The sequence below is a fragment of the Daktulosphaira vitifoliae genome, unplaced genomic scaffold (assembly GCF_025091365.1).
Source record: "Daktulosphaira vitifoliae isolate Bord-2020 unplaced genomic scaffold, ASM2509136v1 Scaffold_1, whole genome shotgun sequence".
NCBI classification, from domain to species: domain Eukaryota; kingdom Metazoa; phylum Arthropoda; class Insecta; order Hemiptera; family Phylloxeridae; genus Daktulosphaira; species Daktulosphaira vitifoliae.
In genome coordinates this window covers 22,489,849-22,506,248 of record NW_026099572.1, presented here as the reverse complement: position 1 = coordinate 22,506,248, position 16,400 = coordinate 22,489,849, and the positions used below count along the sequence as shown (strand labels likewise).

The window sequence follows — 16,400 nt, the reverse complement described above, 5'->3', positions numbered from 1 at the left end:
GTTTGTATAGAATCGTTGATTTACCTGTAGCTCTTTCGTTTAAAAATTGTAATAGTTATATGAGATAATTTAGGTATAGATTACGACCAGGACGAGTGGGCCATTTTTGTTAAGGTTGTGGGTATTGGCATTTTTACCAGAATTTTTTTGTTATTCACAATATGTCAAAAGGTGTAAACTGCTATTATAACTATTAATTGAAACGTCGTTGTAAATCTATATCATTTTTTTCATAAAATTTGTACACCATGTTACTATTTCACTGAATTACCTACAAAACCGTCATCGATTGAATGAAATGTGAATTTAATGACCCTAACTCCGACCGTTATTAGGTAGCCGTCAAAATACCCAAAGGCCTAATTTTCTGTGGGGGCAAATGCCATTTATGATCCCTTATATAAATACAAGAAAAACGCTAAAATCAATAACAGTTTACTATTTCAACGGTAACACACAGGTCGATCTTGTTTTGTGCAAAAATTTTGGACACGCTTTTACTTCAGCAGATCAAAAGAAGAAGTTTGATTAGTTTAAGTAAGTTAATATTTGTTATATTACTATAATATTTATGTTCGGATTTATTTATAAATTATTTTATGCTAACTGTAAATTAAACGTTTTTAATTAAAAGTATTGAAACTCAAACATCGTGTTTTATGAGAATTAGATTGAAATTTATCGTTTTTCTGTAAATATAAATACGCTTACACAAAATATGTCTTTGTTTTGATTTTATTGGCATATGATTTAGATTTATTTTAGTTTTCTGATAAAAAAAAAAAATTATGAAACATCTATTTAATATATATTTCAAAAATATTCTTACTTCAATTTTAAAATTAAGCATTTACCATAAGATATAACACTAACATAAGTAAACTAGTTACAGTTTACTTCCAGTATATAGAAATTCAGCCAAAATATTTATTTCTTACTGTATTAAGATAGAATATTAAAAACTATTCTTTTTTCTCGCCTTAATCCCAACTACTTGGGGTCGGCCATAGAATATTAAATACTGTTAACTAATTATAACTATTTTGATAATTAAAATCGCAAAAAAGTAAAATTGTCAAAACATAATAATTTAATGTATATACAATACTATTATATTTGATGAATTCTTTTATAGTTTTATGAATATTTTTAGGTATGTTTTGTTAATATGTATTTACTTAATTTTTTTTTTTTCTGTAGAATGAAGTACTTCAAACGATCGTTTTTAATTGTAATGCTTGTTTTGCCGTTTATGCATTGCTCATCTGGTTCATTTATAAAACCTGGGAAACTTATAAAATCTCTCTTTGATGCTTATAAAGGAGGACATTCCAGTACAGAACATGTCGTATTCGAAGAAGATGTTCCCGTTTTTGAAGTTCCTGCACAAGTTGACTATCATATAGTGGAAGAAAAACCTATAGCAGAACCCATTGTAGAACCTGTTGTGCAAGAGGTTATTTTTGACAAACCGAACAACTTCAATTCGGCATCAGCATCAATCACTCACGATTTAGCTAGTAAAAGTCAATCGATGGTCGACAAAGTAAAAAATACGGTCGCGACAGCTAAAGAGGGGATCTCAGAAAAAATTAGCGCCATTACATCCAAGTTCCACAAAAGTTCTCCAGTTAATAATGTTCATAGTGCCATCGAATTGCCAGCAACTGCACCAATAGTTCAAAGTGAACCAATAGTTCAAAGTGAACCAATTGCACCAGAAACAAAATTATACTTTTATCCAATGCCATATCAATTGTGGCCCAACTATGCTCCACCAGCTCCACATCAACAGTCAATTGTACAGTCTACGTGGATTGAGCCAGGTATAAGATATCCTTTAAAATCTGGTGATTATTTGAACTCATTAGCAGGTTTATCGATTAAAAACGGCGGACAATGGTTATCTAAGGTGCCATGCAAAACAAATGCCCTCAAAAAAATAGAGCCAATCAAATATCAGCCATACGCTCCTTACTACAATGCAGTAATTACCAAAACCTCCGGCACATCACTACCTATCGATAACAACTTGTGGACTCAATATATCCAAAACGGTGATAAACCTACTTTGAACAATGCGTACGAAAATGTCAACCACAACCCACATAGTCTCGGACCCGTAACATTTGATAAACAACAAGAAGATAACGGCTCAGCAATACAGTTCAGAGGTGATATACCAGCTATCTATGAATCTTTATCAGGATCAAAGCAACCTGCCGTTGTAATATTACCAGATTCAAGCGACAAAAGTGGCCAAAATGAAATAATCATACCGGTAAGTGAACAATCAGAAATTTTAAGTTCTCATGATGTTAAATGAAAGGAGTGAATAGAAAATGTTTTTGTTAGAAATATTTTATTTAAAATTTGTAAAAATATTGTATTTAAGGATTTAATGTTCACTTTCTTTTTACCATCTAGATTTTAAAATATTTTTAAATTGTACAACAATTTAGTTCTTAGAAATTTTTATTTCTAATAACATGAAATTTTATTATAACTCCCATTTTTATTTGATGATGTGATATTAATTAACGATTTTTTAATATTTAAATCACTAAATACTTTTGTATATAAATTAGCTGTTTAAATTGATAAATTATTTTACATGTACGTATTTATAATTATAACTATTCTTTAATTTGTTGTTTTTTAGAAAATAAATGTTATGTAATTTAGCTATAACCTAATTTCTTTCATATATATAAAAAAATCTTGTTAGATGGAAAATATTTTAAAGTAATACAAATAACAATTATAATTAAGTTTAACTATGAGAAATATTCTTATATTTCAATAGAAAAATTTATGGTTTAAAAAAAAATGATAAACCTATATAATAACTGAACAGTTATAAAATTTAATTCGAAATAAGTGAAATTATGAAATGAGAAATGTAAATGAATAATTCTAACATTATTTTTATCAAACTTTAGTATCTTAATTAAAGGTTTAAGTTTATATTTTGGTAATTGACAGTCCCCAAAGAGGGATCAAATGTCAATAAGTTAGTTTTTTAGTAGTATTAATTTAATAATGAATTAGATATTTAATATAAAAAAATATATAGTAGAAATAACATTTTATTTCTAGACTATAAAATTTTATTTTTATAATGAGCCACTTTAATAAAAACCTTCTGAATAGTCTTTAAAAATTTTTTATTAGACATAAAGTAAATAATTGAGTTGAATTTTTAACTTAAAACACGTAATTTATCATTAAAAATAAATTAAACATTTTACTTTCATTTTTATAGCCACTAAATTTATCTATGTTGAAAATTATAATTACAATTATATTTTTATCATTAAACACTTAAATTATTTCAATCGAGTTACTAAAGATCAATATAATCTTAGCATTTTTACGTAAATACCAATTTGCATAATTGTAACTTAACAATTAAAGTAAATTAAAAATAGAAAAAGAGTGAAAATGTAATATGTTGAGCTCTTTGGCATCTGTTCACGGTGTCTAATTTATTGCAAAAAGTAATATAATAACTATTTATCAGACAGGTTCATCTTTCCAGGTCAATTTTTTTACATTCATCACAATGTGTATCAGAAAATTCGGTAGTGGGAAAACATAGTAGGAGCAATTATATAAAAAGTGTCGTGAAAGCGGATTGTGTACCGAGTATATTCATTTGCACACCGTCCGATACATCGTGTTACAGTTTGAAACTTCTTTTGGACACATTTATGCAGAGAATAGTTTTTTCGTAAAATACTGTTAAGTTTTATTGTTTACATCGGAACGCCGTTATTTATTTTAGTAGTGTATACTGTGTTGCGCATTCAAAGAGTTGCAAATACTTAGCTGGTAATTCATAATGGCAGCGACGTGGTGCTCTGCAATAGTGGTGAGTTATTAAAAATAAAAATAATTTTAAATTAAAACATAGGAATTTTTAGCAATAACAATAGAAATTCTTTCATAGTAATTATTTTTAAATAAAGACAAAATACATAGAAACGACCATTTTTAATGCTTATGTCTACTTCACCTATCTAGCAATACAAATGTCAATAAAACTCACTTAAAGTTGAAAATCATAAAATAAAAAAAAATATTTACAAGAAAAAAAGTAATATTTTATCTTTTGAGTGTTCATAGATACTTTTTTGTCGGTGCTTATGATTTACTCGCATTCGTAAACCCTGTGTAGTACTTCTTTCATTTCAACTGTATAATATATAGTATGCATTACCCCTATAATATAAATTATTTATTTATTTTATGTGCTTCACTTTTTTCCAACTAAGAAAATTCTCAAAACCATTAAAATGAAATCTTGCTTATAATTATGTTTTATTTCAAAACAAACATTATGAAATGTAAAACAACAGATCATCTCACTCTCTCAACACGAAATATAATCTAATACAAAACAATTACCTCTCGTTAAAATGATACGTTTTAACTTTTTTTTTTAATTATAGAATTTAATGATTGTACACTGAAATATAAAACTAACATAAAATATTTTCTCAATATTTACCGTAACTTTTAAAATATTTAACAAAACAAAATCTTATTAAATTAATAGTTTTTTTTTTTTTTTAAGAGTATTTTAATTTTAATTTATAAATAAACTCCAAATGTAAAAAAGTAATAGATCTGGATCAACTCGATGGCGTACACAAGCAGAACTAAAGGTTATATAGCCTCTTTAGCCATTGGCCAATTATAACTGTTAACAGCTTATGACTTTGGCGCTAGTAATAAACAAAAACAAAGGTCTTTAATCTCTTTATCCCCTTGAAAATATCATGTGTAACGCACTATTATATTTTTATATTATATTTACAAAATATTTTATAATTGTATAAACTTATGAAATTTTATATTATTTAACACTGAAGCATTAATTTAAGTCATGGAAAATAAATTACTTGCATTTTTTGAGTTTCCATAATAGTATGTAAAATAATAATGTATTGTCTATAATAATATGTAAAAGATAATTATAAAACAATTTTTGGTATAATTTAAATAACAAAATAAATGATACACTTCGGAGAAATAAAAAGTTATAAAAAAATTACAATGAATTTTATTTTATACAAAAAAAGTTTTTTTGAAACAAAAACAAAAATGCTAGCTTGAAACTAAGTATATAAGGGCTGATTTATTATTTGGATTGATTTTTTTTTAAATATAAGATACGTAAAATTAAAAAAAAAATTTATTTGAAATTAGTTTCTAAATTTCAAACATAATTACAAATTGTTTTGTTTTTTCCTTCTGTAATTTTTTAATTACGGTAATTGCACATAATTATATTATTAATAAAAATTTTTTTACGAGAATAAAATTGTTTTGCTAAAATATATGTAATAATGGAAAAAAACGTTCACACGTGTACCAGAATTGCCTACTCAGAATGCCGGCGAACATTTTTAAGCGTCAAGGTTTTTAATTGACAGCTAAATATTTATAAATTATTAGTAAGAACAGATTAAATCTCTATTTTAACATTATTCAATTAATGGTGTTAACAGTATTCAAAACCCATTAACTAAATATAGAGTGATTCTTTTATCTCTAAATCAATTTAAATAAACATCAATCCATTTTCCTTAAAATAATAAGTTTCTTGTGAATATTTTTTTTTTTTTAGTTTTTGTTAGTTACATATTTATTTTCATTTATCTGTTATAAAATATTTTTTATGTCCATCCTTCTTATGTCTAAAAGGGATGTGAACTTTACTTTTTTAAATGACAACATACATATTTATCTAACTAATAAAATAGTAAATTACTAATTAATAACAACTTTTGGTCTAATACTTTAGGAGTTATTAGCATTTTAAATTTAGACTAGAGGAGCATTTAAAATGCTAATAACTCCCAAAGTATTAAATCAAATGCTGATATTGACTAGTAATTTTCTAAAACTTGATAAATATGAATGTTGCCATTAAAAAAAATAAAGTTAATACCCCTATAAGATATCAGGAATTTACTAAAATATATTTTATAACAGATAAATGGAAATACAAATGTAAACGACAAAAAACAAAAAAAAAAATTATATTTTTTAAAAAAATGTAATGGCTAGCGTTAAAAATAATGTTGAAAAAAAAATTTAGTCTGCCAATCTTTTTCCTGTAATTTGAAAAAACACTAATGAAATAACAATATTTAATTATTACACGTTAATTCCAAAAAATAAGTAGTATTCATTTCTTTTAACTAAATTTTTAATTAAATATAAATATTTTATTCTACAACTCCTAAATGGAAACTTATTTGTCGAAAGAAGTTTAATATTGTTAAAAGTAACAAACATCTAGTAACTATTTGTATTAAAAGAAAGAAATATTACAACAGTACAGTAAATGAAATAATAATAAAAATAAAATTTACACAAGTAAAGAGATTTAAAAATATCCTTCAGCATTAAAATTATTTTTTAAAACCACTAACGCGTTATTCCGTTTATGTTTTGCTTGTTGAAGTAGACAGCTAACAATACAATTTTTATAGCTACTTTTTAAATGCTAATGACCATCGAGACATCAAAATAATGATATGGATAAACAGAAAAATTAGAATTTTTATAGCTTCTTAGATTATCATTATTAAGTAATAATAGACAACACGGAATAAAAAATATGAGAATAAATAATAAAAGCAACCGTTACACTTTAAAATTGTAAACATTCTAGTTGAAAACTAAAATGGCATATCCGTTTTTAAGATTGATAGGTTAAATATAAAAATAAAGAGTTGAGAACATTTGCTGTGTGCAATTGCAGAGCTATTGCATCTTGTTCACTTAACCGGAAAGGGGTAGTTATAGTTGACTTAATTAAAATGATATTTGTTATAGAATCAATTACTCTGTAACGCGTATGTACAACATTGAACTCCAACCTCTACCGTAGTGCACTCATGTCATATATAAAGAATAATAGATCTGGTAGAAAAAATAATCCAATTGCGTTCAGGTCTCGAGTAAAACGCCTTTTGGATGTTTGCCAGTCGAGTCGGAATTGTTGTTGCAAATAAAAATTACACTTGAACACGGTTTGATTGTATTTTTGTTGCCATGAAAGCATTTAAATTTGATTACCGCAAAACGGAGAATAAAAATTCTCTCCAAACGTATTAACGGATTTCTTCGGCAAAGGCTTCGGAAATGATTATACATTCTCTATATTCATAAATAAACTCTTAGCTATAAATTTAAAGCAATAAATTTTCTTGTTAATGGACCTAAGCCACATTTATCTCAACAGTGAATATAATATCGTTAAAAGAATAGTATTAAGCAACCATGCATGGCGCGAATTAAGAGCAAACGGTTTCCCTAAAGAATAAACTCAAATAAAAATTTTACAATATGTTTTAGGTTAGATATTGTAGCTCGCCGAAGTCTCTAAGTTAAATTATATTAAAAAAGTACTTCAGTTGTTGTTTACTCAATACTTTTGTTACATTCTTTGAATAACATCTACATTTAATTTAACTTAAAAAAAATCAGTAATTTTCTCACACTCCTCAAATTTCATTATGATTTACTCATAACTAACATAATTTATTTATTTAAACGATCTATATCGTAACGGTTAAAAATAATAATGTTTCTCTAATTGTTTTATATATATGTATAAATGAACGGTTACTATAATAATTGATAACTGTGTTTAATGAACTTTCTAAGCATCGCTTGGCCAACCGATTATTTTACAAAAAGATTTGTTATCTTTACACACTGAAACAAAAGAAAAGTGAAAATGGAATATTATTATTATTATTTTTTTGTTGAGCTATAAATTCGTTCGAATGTTTGCTCATTCGTATATAATTTGTATAACTATCAAAATTGTGACGAGTCAATTACACACGGCGATAAACGAGAATCGTTCATGATCCCGAAACCAATTCATTTGTCATGGATCAATCAAAGTACAGTGGAAAGCGAAATAAATAAAGTAAATCAACTTTTTCGACAAAGCATTCGTTTAATGTAATTCTCCCTCTTTTTTTTTTTTTCTAATATCGTTGAAAATAAATAACATGCATCTTTCACTTGAATATAACTGTCCCTAACGTTATCTATATAAATTTTTTTAAATATTATTCTATAATCCATTCATTGTAGAGCTAAATAAATGAAATAAAATGAAAATAAAAAGACGATCACATAGTTTTTTATTTAATTAATTTATAAATATATCTTAGCGTGGATTTAATTGTATTTCAATAGTTTCTATATTGATTCTTTTAATTTTGCAACGAAAAATTTTCTTTGGCGATTGTAATTTGTATTGACCAATATAGATATCGGATTAACCGAACAATAATTTTATTATAATTACTAAGAAAAAACTCCTATTTCTCTTTTAATATTGTTAGATTCTATTGTGTAACGGCGCCAATACTTAATATCAATTAAATTATAAAGTAATTTTAAATCCACAACTTGTATATAAAAATTAAACGATAGAAATGCTAAACATGGCGAAATTCCAAATAAAATTGGATTACAAATTCATAACTATTTTTGAAAAACGAAAGTCTTTAGAAATTATTTGTATATGGGGCTCTGCATACTAATTTAACATCTTTTGTAATTCCAATAGCGACTCGGTCGACTAGGGAATAATTGGAAACAATAGAAGGAACCGAAAGTGAACAACAAAAGTATTATGTTCAATTGAATTCCTGAACGTTATCGTCGTTTGGCCGCTTTAAAGTCCACTTGAAAAAATTAAGACTAAAAACAATTTACACGTTTCAATTACCATTTTTACCTAATCTCTCTGTAAAACAAAAACGAAAGAATAAATAAATTACACACTGTAAATATACATTGGTTTTCACGGTTATTATTATCTACTTGGGAATCAGCTTTTGAAATAAGAAGTTGTGGTGTAACGACACCATCGACATAATACTTTCCAGTAAATGCTCTGTGCCATGTAACGGGTCAATAAACACTTTTTCTCAATGGTAAACAACCAAAAGTGTTGTAAACGGATTGCTCGATATAAACATAAAAAAAAGAGTCATATAGCATTGAACTTTTAGCGACAGAAAAAAAGGAAAACAATAACATAATAACTCGTATAATTTTTGAAGGCACACAACAGCTCCAGTCGTATTACACGCACATTTTTTGGACATATTATTAAAACGCCTCTGATCGCTATATGAGTGAAATTAGATAATTCCACACAGCAGAATACGATGGTATACAGCATTTAATCTAATTAGGATCTCTCTATTGCATTTTTCCATGAATATCGTGGTGTCCTTGTCCAATCGTCCGCCTCCGCAAGTGCTTGTTCTACGCAATTCGTATTGTTGTTTCGTGCATGTGTTTAAGTTCACATGCTCGATTGTGTCTTTTTAATAGCTTATCCTGGTGATCTCCGCGCGTTCATTTGTAAATACTTAGAAACGCGTTTTTCTATTTGAAGTTGACACATTATCAGTAAAAGTTTACTCAGTATCAAATAGACGATGTCAATTATCGCGGAGGCGTCCGAAAGTCTCAGTTTTTATTGAATAGCAACAAGAGAAGGAGACAATCGCTTTCGGCATTGCCTCATTGTAAGCCATAAAACGCTGAATTCCCAATTTGCCTTGAGAACGTCTGGCCATTTTTATACGCTGTCATAAAATCTATTGTCAGTACGCTGGAGCATTCATTTACTTGCATACGGACGACGGCGGGGAAACGTTGCAACGTTCTTGTTATTTATATAAGATTTACATACATTTGACACTTTAGACTTTGAAAGTTATAGTTTTTATCATGTTAAAAGCAAATAACGTTCAATAAAATTTCAATGGGTTAGTTGAAACTATATAATGTCTTCATTTTTCAAAATTACTGCGACATAACACATTGTAACGGCAATTTTTTTAAAAACTACGAATGTATGATTTACATTGATATTATTTGTTTACGTATATTTGTGTTTACCCAAACTATTGCATATATTATACATTTTTTCTTAGATTTATCACATTAGATTTAGGTTTTTAACGATTTCTATTTTTACATATCGACTTAAGTCTTTATAAATACGGGTCATCTTAATCGGTAGTATTTAATAGAAAGCATATAAAATAATCGTAATTATCATTGTAGATAAAATTGTTTAAAAATATTCGTTCGGATAATCTTTTTAACTGCATTTTTTCCGTAGTAATAAAATAAGAGAACTTTTCCGGCGCCACAAATCTCCCCTCCGTTAACCTAAATTAAAAACAAAAAAATTATTCTTATTTTTTACTGCAGAGAGTACTTTGTCTATTACTGTAAATTATAAACACCTCTCGTTTGGCAAATCACAACGCTTTAGTTAGATTTTTTCATTCCCTTATAATTTGTCGTAGTTCAGCTAATTACTCGATTACTTGACCGAATTTTAATATTTTATTTTATTTCAGTCCATCTATAAGTATTATACACAACTTAACTGGTACCTCTCGGAGCTCAGTTTTTTTTTTTATAATAACACTCCGATTACATAACGAGTAAACATTAGGGAAATACTGACTGGCAGACATTTTTTGTAAAATACTTGTGAATGACTCGTTATGTTTACCAAAGTAAGCATTGTGTGCGTTATTAACGTATAAATGATGNCATTTTATTTTATTTCAGTCCATCTATAAGTATTATACACAACTTAACTGGTACCTCTCGGAGCTCAGTTATTTTTTTTTTTATAATAACACTCCGATTACATAACGAGTAAACGTTAGGGAAATACTGACTGGCGGACATTTTTTGTAAAATACTTGTGAATGACTCGTTATGTTTACCAAAGTAAGCATTGTGTGCGTTATTAACGTATAAATGATGTATTTTTTTAGAAAGAATAAACGAAAATGTAAATGTATTTAAATGTGAAAAAATTAAAAATTACTCGTCATTGTTGCATTACTTGTAACAATAAAACATGCAAAAAATGGGTCATTGATATTCAAGCAGCCTCAGAAATGTACCGAAATAGTAAGCGGACAAGACTGTAAGATTACGCAATGGGCCGGAAAAGCGTACGCCGAAAATCTCGTCGATGTGAAAGGGACTAGACAACCTACTGAAATGAATTTTACAATTTACCGTGTGTCTTTATTGGTAAACATCGAAAACCTCCTCCACAGTCCTGTCTCGGATCGCTCAATAATGTCAATTTCCGTCGAAACTACTCGTGTTGCCCACACAATAACCGCAATGAAACATCAATAAACGAATCTACCCATCACAATGCGCTAATAGTAAAATCTTTGGAACATGTGAATTCGGTAGCATTGCATATTATGTTAAATATCAAAGGAACATTTATTGTATTATAAGTCGATGCATGTACGATTAATGAAGAATGAACAATTACAGCACATCCGATTATTTTAAACAGTACATTTAATTAAGCTATTAATGAATCATTCGGAAAACGAACGCTTTTCATTACAACGACCGATTACTGTGTACGAGTCGGCCAATCGCGCGGTTACCGCCCCACGATAATATTATCATTATTATTATAAATTAAAATCGGCGATTTATTTTGAAAATCGCCCAAGACCAACCAAGTCGATTACGCACTGTAATGAACAAACGCGAGAAAACACTTTAACACCAATTCATTACTTATTATCGTGTGCTCGGATTCCGCAACAACGCGTCATTAATGTAAGTCATGTACGATTACCTAATGCGCACCGGCGATGTGGTGTAAAAAAGAAACGTCAATTAGAAGACGCGAGTTTAATAATTGTATGTAATCGCAGAATATTATATTAGGTTCCACGCTACAAGTTTTCATGGACGCCATGAAGAGGTATCATTGTTGTATAACAACCGCCCGTGCTCAAGAAAGTGAACAATGAGCGTATTTGTTATTGTTATCTACACAGAAATGAAAAAGGAAAACTTCCATTGACGTTTCCTATAAGTTGGTGAAAACAAATGAGTTTACGAACTAATCGAATTCACTTTGAAATGTCACTACGGTTTTCATTGAACGATTCTCGTGTCTTATTCAGTTTTTTCTTACTGTCAACCGCATTATTGAAAATGGTCAATATCAATATGTACATTTATTGGTAAACTATTTTGTAGTAAGAAGTATTGATTGGTCCGATGTGCAGATTTTAACTTCAAGCTTATTGATCATAAGTCACAACTAAATAAATGCACGTACATGTTAACGTTTAGTGATGTTTTGGGTGGTATACGACGTGTACCCACCAATAATTATTAAAAAAATTATTATTTTTTTTCATAAACGTATACCCTAAAAAAATAATATTTATATACTATCTAAGAGTATACGCTCACAAATCAGCGTGCACCGTGAAATAAAAAAAGGGTTTTTTTGCGAATACACCACTGTCGACACTACGACAGTGTCCAAAAACTTAACCACCACAGTAATTTCGATGCTTAATTGCCCAAGTCGTTCTAATGTTTGTCTTTTAAGCCATCCACTGTAACAAAATTGCGTAGCTCGTGGACACTATTGTAATCTCTTCTACCTTTTTTTTCGTCTACTGCGATAGGCTATTACGTAGACTTCCTATTTTATCTATTTTGCGTAACCTGCATACTTAAACACATCCGTTCTACATATTGTTGTGTGTTCAAATAAATTTCTTGACTTTTCTAAAACTAATTATTTTTTAAGAAATAATCATATTAATTCATCATTTGGTTTTTATTAATTCCAGACTTTACTTGCTGTCGGCCAAGGTCTTGGAAGACCGGAACCACCTGTAACTGGTTTCGGAAGTAGTGGCGGAAATTTACAATTGGATAGCTATGCGGCGCCTATAAGTGGCGGTAGCAGCGGTTCGTATCCAAGCGGAGGACCACCACCAATGTATGGTCCACCTGTATTGATGCAAGCACCAGTTATACATAAACATGTGTACGTTCATGTACCACCCCCAGAGCCCACGACCTATGTACCCAAAAGGCCAGTGCAACCACCACAACCACCACAGAAACACTACAAAATCGTATTCATCAAGGCACCAACTCCACCAACTCCCACTGCACCTGAAATACCACCATTACCACCGGCAGTCGAACAAAAAACACTCATCTACGTGTTAGTTAAGAAACCCGAAGAACAACCTGAAATCCATATTCCCACCCCGGCTCCAACACAACCGTCCAAACCAGAAGTATACTTTATCAGATACAAGACACAGGTATTAACTTTATGAAATTCATAAAAATTAAATATCACAGTGGGGGGGGGGCACAGGTATGCAAATAATTTAAAAATAATAAAAATATATTTATTTCAGAAACAAGAAGGATATCCAAATTCTGTCGCTAATTCCGAATACGGACCACCAGCTAGTCCATCACCGTCGATAGGACCATCAGAAAGTTACGGTTCACCATCGCCATCTACCGGATATGGCGCACCTTCCGGACCGGGAAGCGGAAATCTATTTTAAAAACTAGAAACCGAATCGTCCGAAGTACGCGAAGAATAAATAAATTCAAAAATCGTCAATAATCTTTATATAAATCTTACCAAAAACATAAATTTTATGTAACACGATGACACTAAATAAACCTTTATAAAGTATAATAAAAAAAAAAATGGACAGGAGAAAATCACGATAAAAAGAATAACGAAATTTTTAATATATTTTGAATACGACGTGTTGCCATAAAAATATAGTTAGCATAGAAAAGATAAAATCAGAAACTCATTAAGGTCACTAATAATACTTTAGTAACGCCACAGGATTTTGTTTCGCCGCATTAAAATAATACAGATACGTATTGTAATAATGACACCTATCAGACAGTTTTAGACATTAAAAAATCGTTTCATCTCTTTTAAGCTTTTTTTCTCAGATTTGGAAACCATTTTGCCAGAATATTTTGTTCACTTTACTATTGTATACAGTTTTCTACATAGTACATCACTCAAACACAGTCATTGACGTTCTCCGTTTAAGAAATTGTATGATGTTTAGGAGAAAGTGGAAATATCATAAACGTTCGCGTGAGCCAGATTATATACCTGTCCAGAATTAAAATTTACTATTTTACTCATACACACGAAATCCTATTATTGTTCATTAAAAAATATTACATAATAACTTAATCGTTAATACGGTGCCACTCTTACCGGATTTCAATGAAATAATCAAACTAAATCCAATCACGTCGATTATTGGTTTTATTTTTTAAAGTAAGCACTAATCACGTTTAATATGGGCATAATTCATATATTTTTATGAACCGATCGCATCCACATTATTATTAATTGATATGCACACTATCACACTGACACACGTTTTAGATATTTTTAATTAATTTTTACGCAAAGTAAAATCATATTAGCAAAGTTTCATACATTATTGTTGACGATTTCAAATTCATCAACTTACTAACGGCACACGATACAACAATATTATAATACCATAAAGTTAATCTAAAAATATTCTTCTTAAAAGCTAACTTGAAATATTTTATGTAAAGCGTCAATGGTCGTGACAACTATATATTTGACCCATAATATCATGAATGATATTTATAAGAGGTTTCATCTATTTTAAAATCAAATTTAATTTTATAATATTTCTAGTTGAAAACACAATAATTTTTGTTTTATTTTGTTAAATTATTGTTATTTTATGTTGTAAATTTCTACTATTATGTAATATGTTTACATCGTATTATCTAGTTAACAAGCACGCTATTTTAGGTATCAAAAATGTTTATATTAAAAAAATAAGGTAGTAAATTATGCCTCCTAATTTTGTACATTATAATATATTTGTTATTTTGTTAATTTTTGTATGTGTTTTTTGATAATAAAATCGTTTTATGTACTATATGCGCAGTTAAAACTAAAAAAAATAACTTTTAACATTAAATATGAAGTTATAGGTATTATTAGGTGCGTATCTAAAAATTTATAAGAGGGTACGGAGAAAAATTGTTCACCTATATGGTACCATAAAATTTAGATAACTCTTTTTTCTTTTTGCCCATACTTCATTTTGCTGAGATTATCACATAAAATTTAAAAAAAGAGCACAATAAAATGTGTGTAGTATACACACTTGAAACTTATTTGAAAAAGAATCAGTCATGTTTTTGTTTTTATCGTTTGAATCCATTTTAATAATTTAAATCAGGTGTATAATATTATTGTGAAAAATATCACCATATTTATTTATTTACACATTAAAAACTTCAAAAAAAATATATTCAATATAATTGTTAGTAATAAATGAAGACGTTTCTGAAATAACTTTGTGGGACGTCAAATTTTGCACAAGACTACTATATTAACCAATATTTGATAATTACATGTTATCTTCGGTAAAAAAAAGTAAACATTTTTACAATTAATCTCACAAACTCATAATACATTATTACCACAGACTATTTGAAAATAATCTGTATTATTACATTACTTGATAAAATATTAGCATAACTCAGTCAGTCGAGTGATCACGTGCTCTTGTGTCCATCTCAAAATACGACACTGAAAATTATACTCATCGTATTGTAAAATAAGATTATGTATATAGTTTACTGTATCAATGGCCTCTTCCTCAAAAATATTTTTAAAAAAGGTATCAAAGTAAATAATTAAACTCAATCATTTAATAATGTGTAACGTTCTTATTAAAAATTATTGCTTGTGTAAGAGAGCAAAAACTTACACAGTCTAGGTCAACAGAATCGTGAACGTTGTCGACTGATAAGTAGGCCGCTGGCTCCTGAACATCTTAGGTTTTATATTTCCATACCATGATTATCAATTTATTAAGAATATTTTAAATAATTATAAATGTATTTTTCAAAAATGTTTAGGGATACCAAGTATCAGAAAAGCGCCACCCAATTAAACCTTGCTATCCGTTCAAAAAGATATTGAAATTACAACCATTCAAATAATAAGTTTTTAAAAATAATCTTAAAGCTACAAACATTTCTTTCCATAGACACAGTTTTGTCAGGGGTACTCCCAGTCCAGTAGTGTTTATTTTTAAGAAATTGGTGGATTATTCCAAAAGCAAAATTAACTCCTATTTTTTGTTCTACTTCGATTGCCATTTGCACATAGAAAATAGGTCGTTGGTACAAATTTTTTTTTTTTTAGCACATAAAATAAGTTTTATTACCATATATATATATATATATATATTCAAAAGACACAGATTTTCAAAAGTTAAGTTGAAAAAACTCTACTTTCTATACAAATTTCCAAAAAAAATTTTCTTAACTTTGAAGAGACAAAATTATCAAAATAAGTATAAATTTATATTTAATGTAAGTTAGATTCATGTAAATTTTATACTTATTGGTGGATTCATTATTATTGCAAACCCTTTTAAGGTATTTTAAAATAAACAAAAAAAATAAATAAAATT

The 16,400-nt window shown here is 28.4% G+C and overlaps 2 protein-coding genes across 2 annotated transcripts; both read left to right on the top strand.

The window, feature by feature from the left end:
* The first annotated feature begins 418 nt into the window (after positions 1 to 418).
* Positions 419 to 2,606, top strand: LOC126894787 (uncharacterized). Its single transcript, XM_050666046.1, has 2 exons — positions 419 to 537; positions 1,201 to 2,606. Exon 2 carries the CDS (start codon positions 1,202 to 1,204, stop codon positions 2,324 to 2,326), a length of 1,125 nt encoding a protein of 374 aa, XP_050522003.1. The 5' UTR covers positions 419 to 537; position 1,201; the 3' UTR covers positions 2,327 to 2,606.
* A 1,025-nt stretch (positions 2,607 to 3,631) lies between these two features.
* Positions 3,632 to 13,603, top strand: LOC126894793 (uncharacterized). Its single transcript, XM_050666056.1, has 3 exons — positions 3,632 to 3,874; positions 12,714 to 13,199; positions 13,299 to 13,603. The coding sequence occupies exons 1-3, from the start codon at positions 3,845 to 3,847 to the stop codon at positions 13,452 to 13,454; spliced, it is 672 nt and encodes a 223-aa protein (XP_050522013.1). The 5' UTR covers positions 3,632 to 3,844; the 3' UTR covers positions 13,455 to 13,603.
* The last annotated feature ends 2,797 nt before the right edge of the window (positions 13,604 to 16,400 follow it).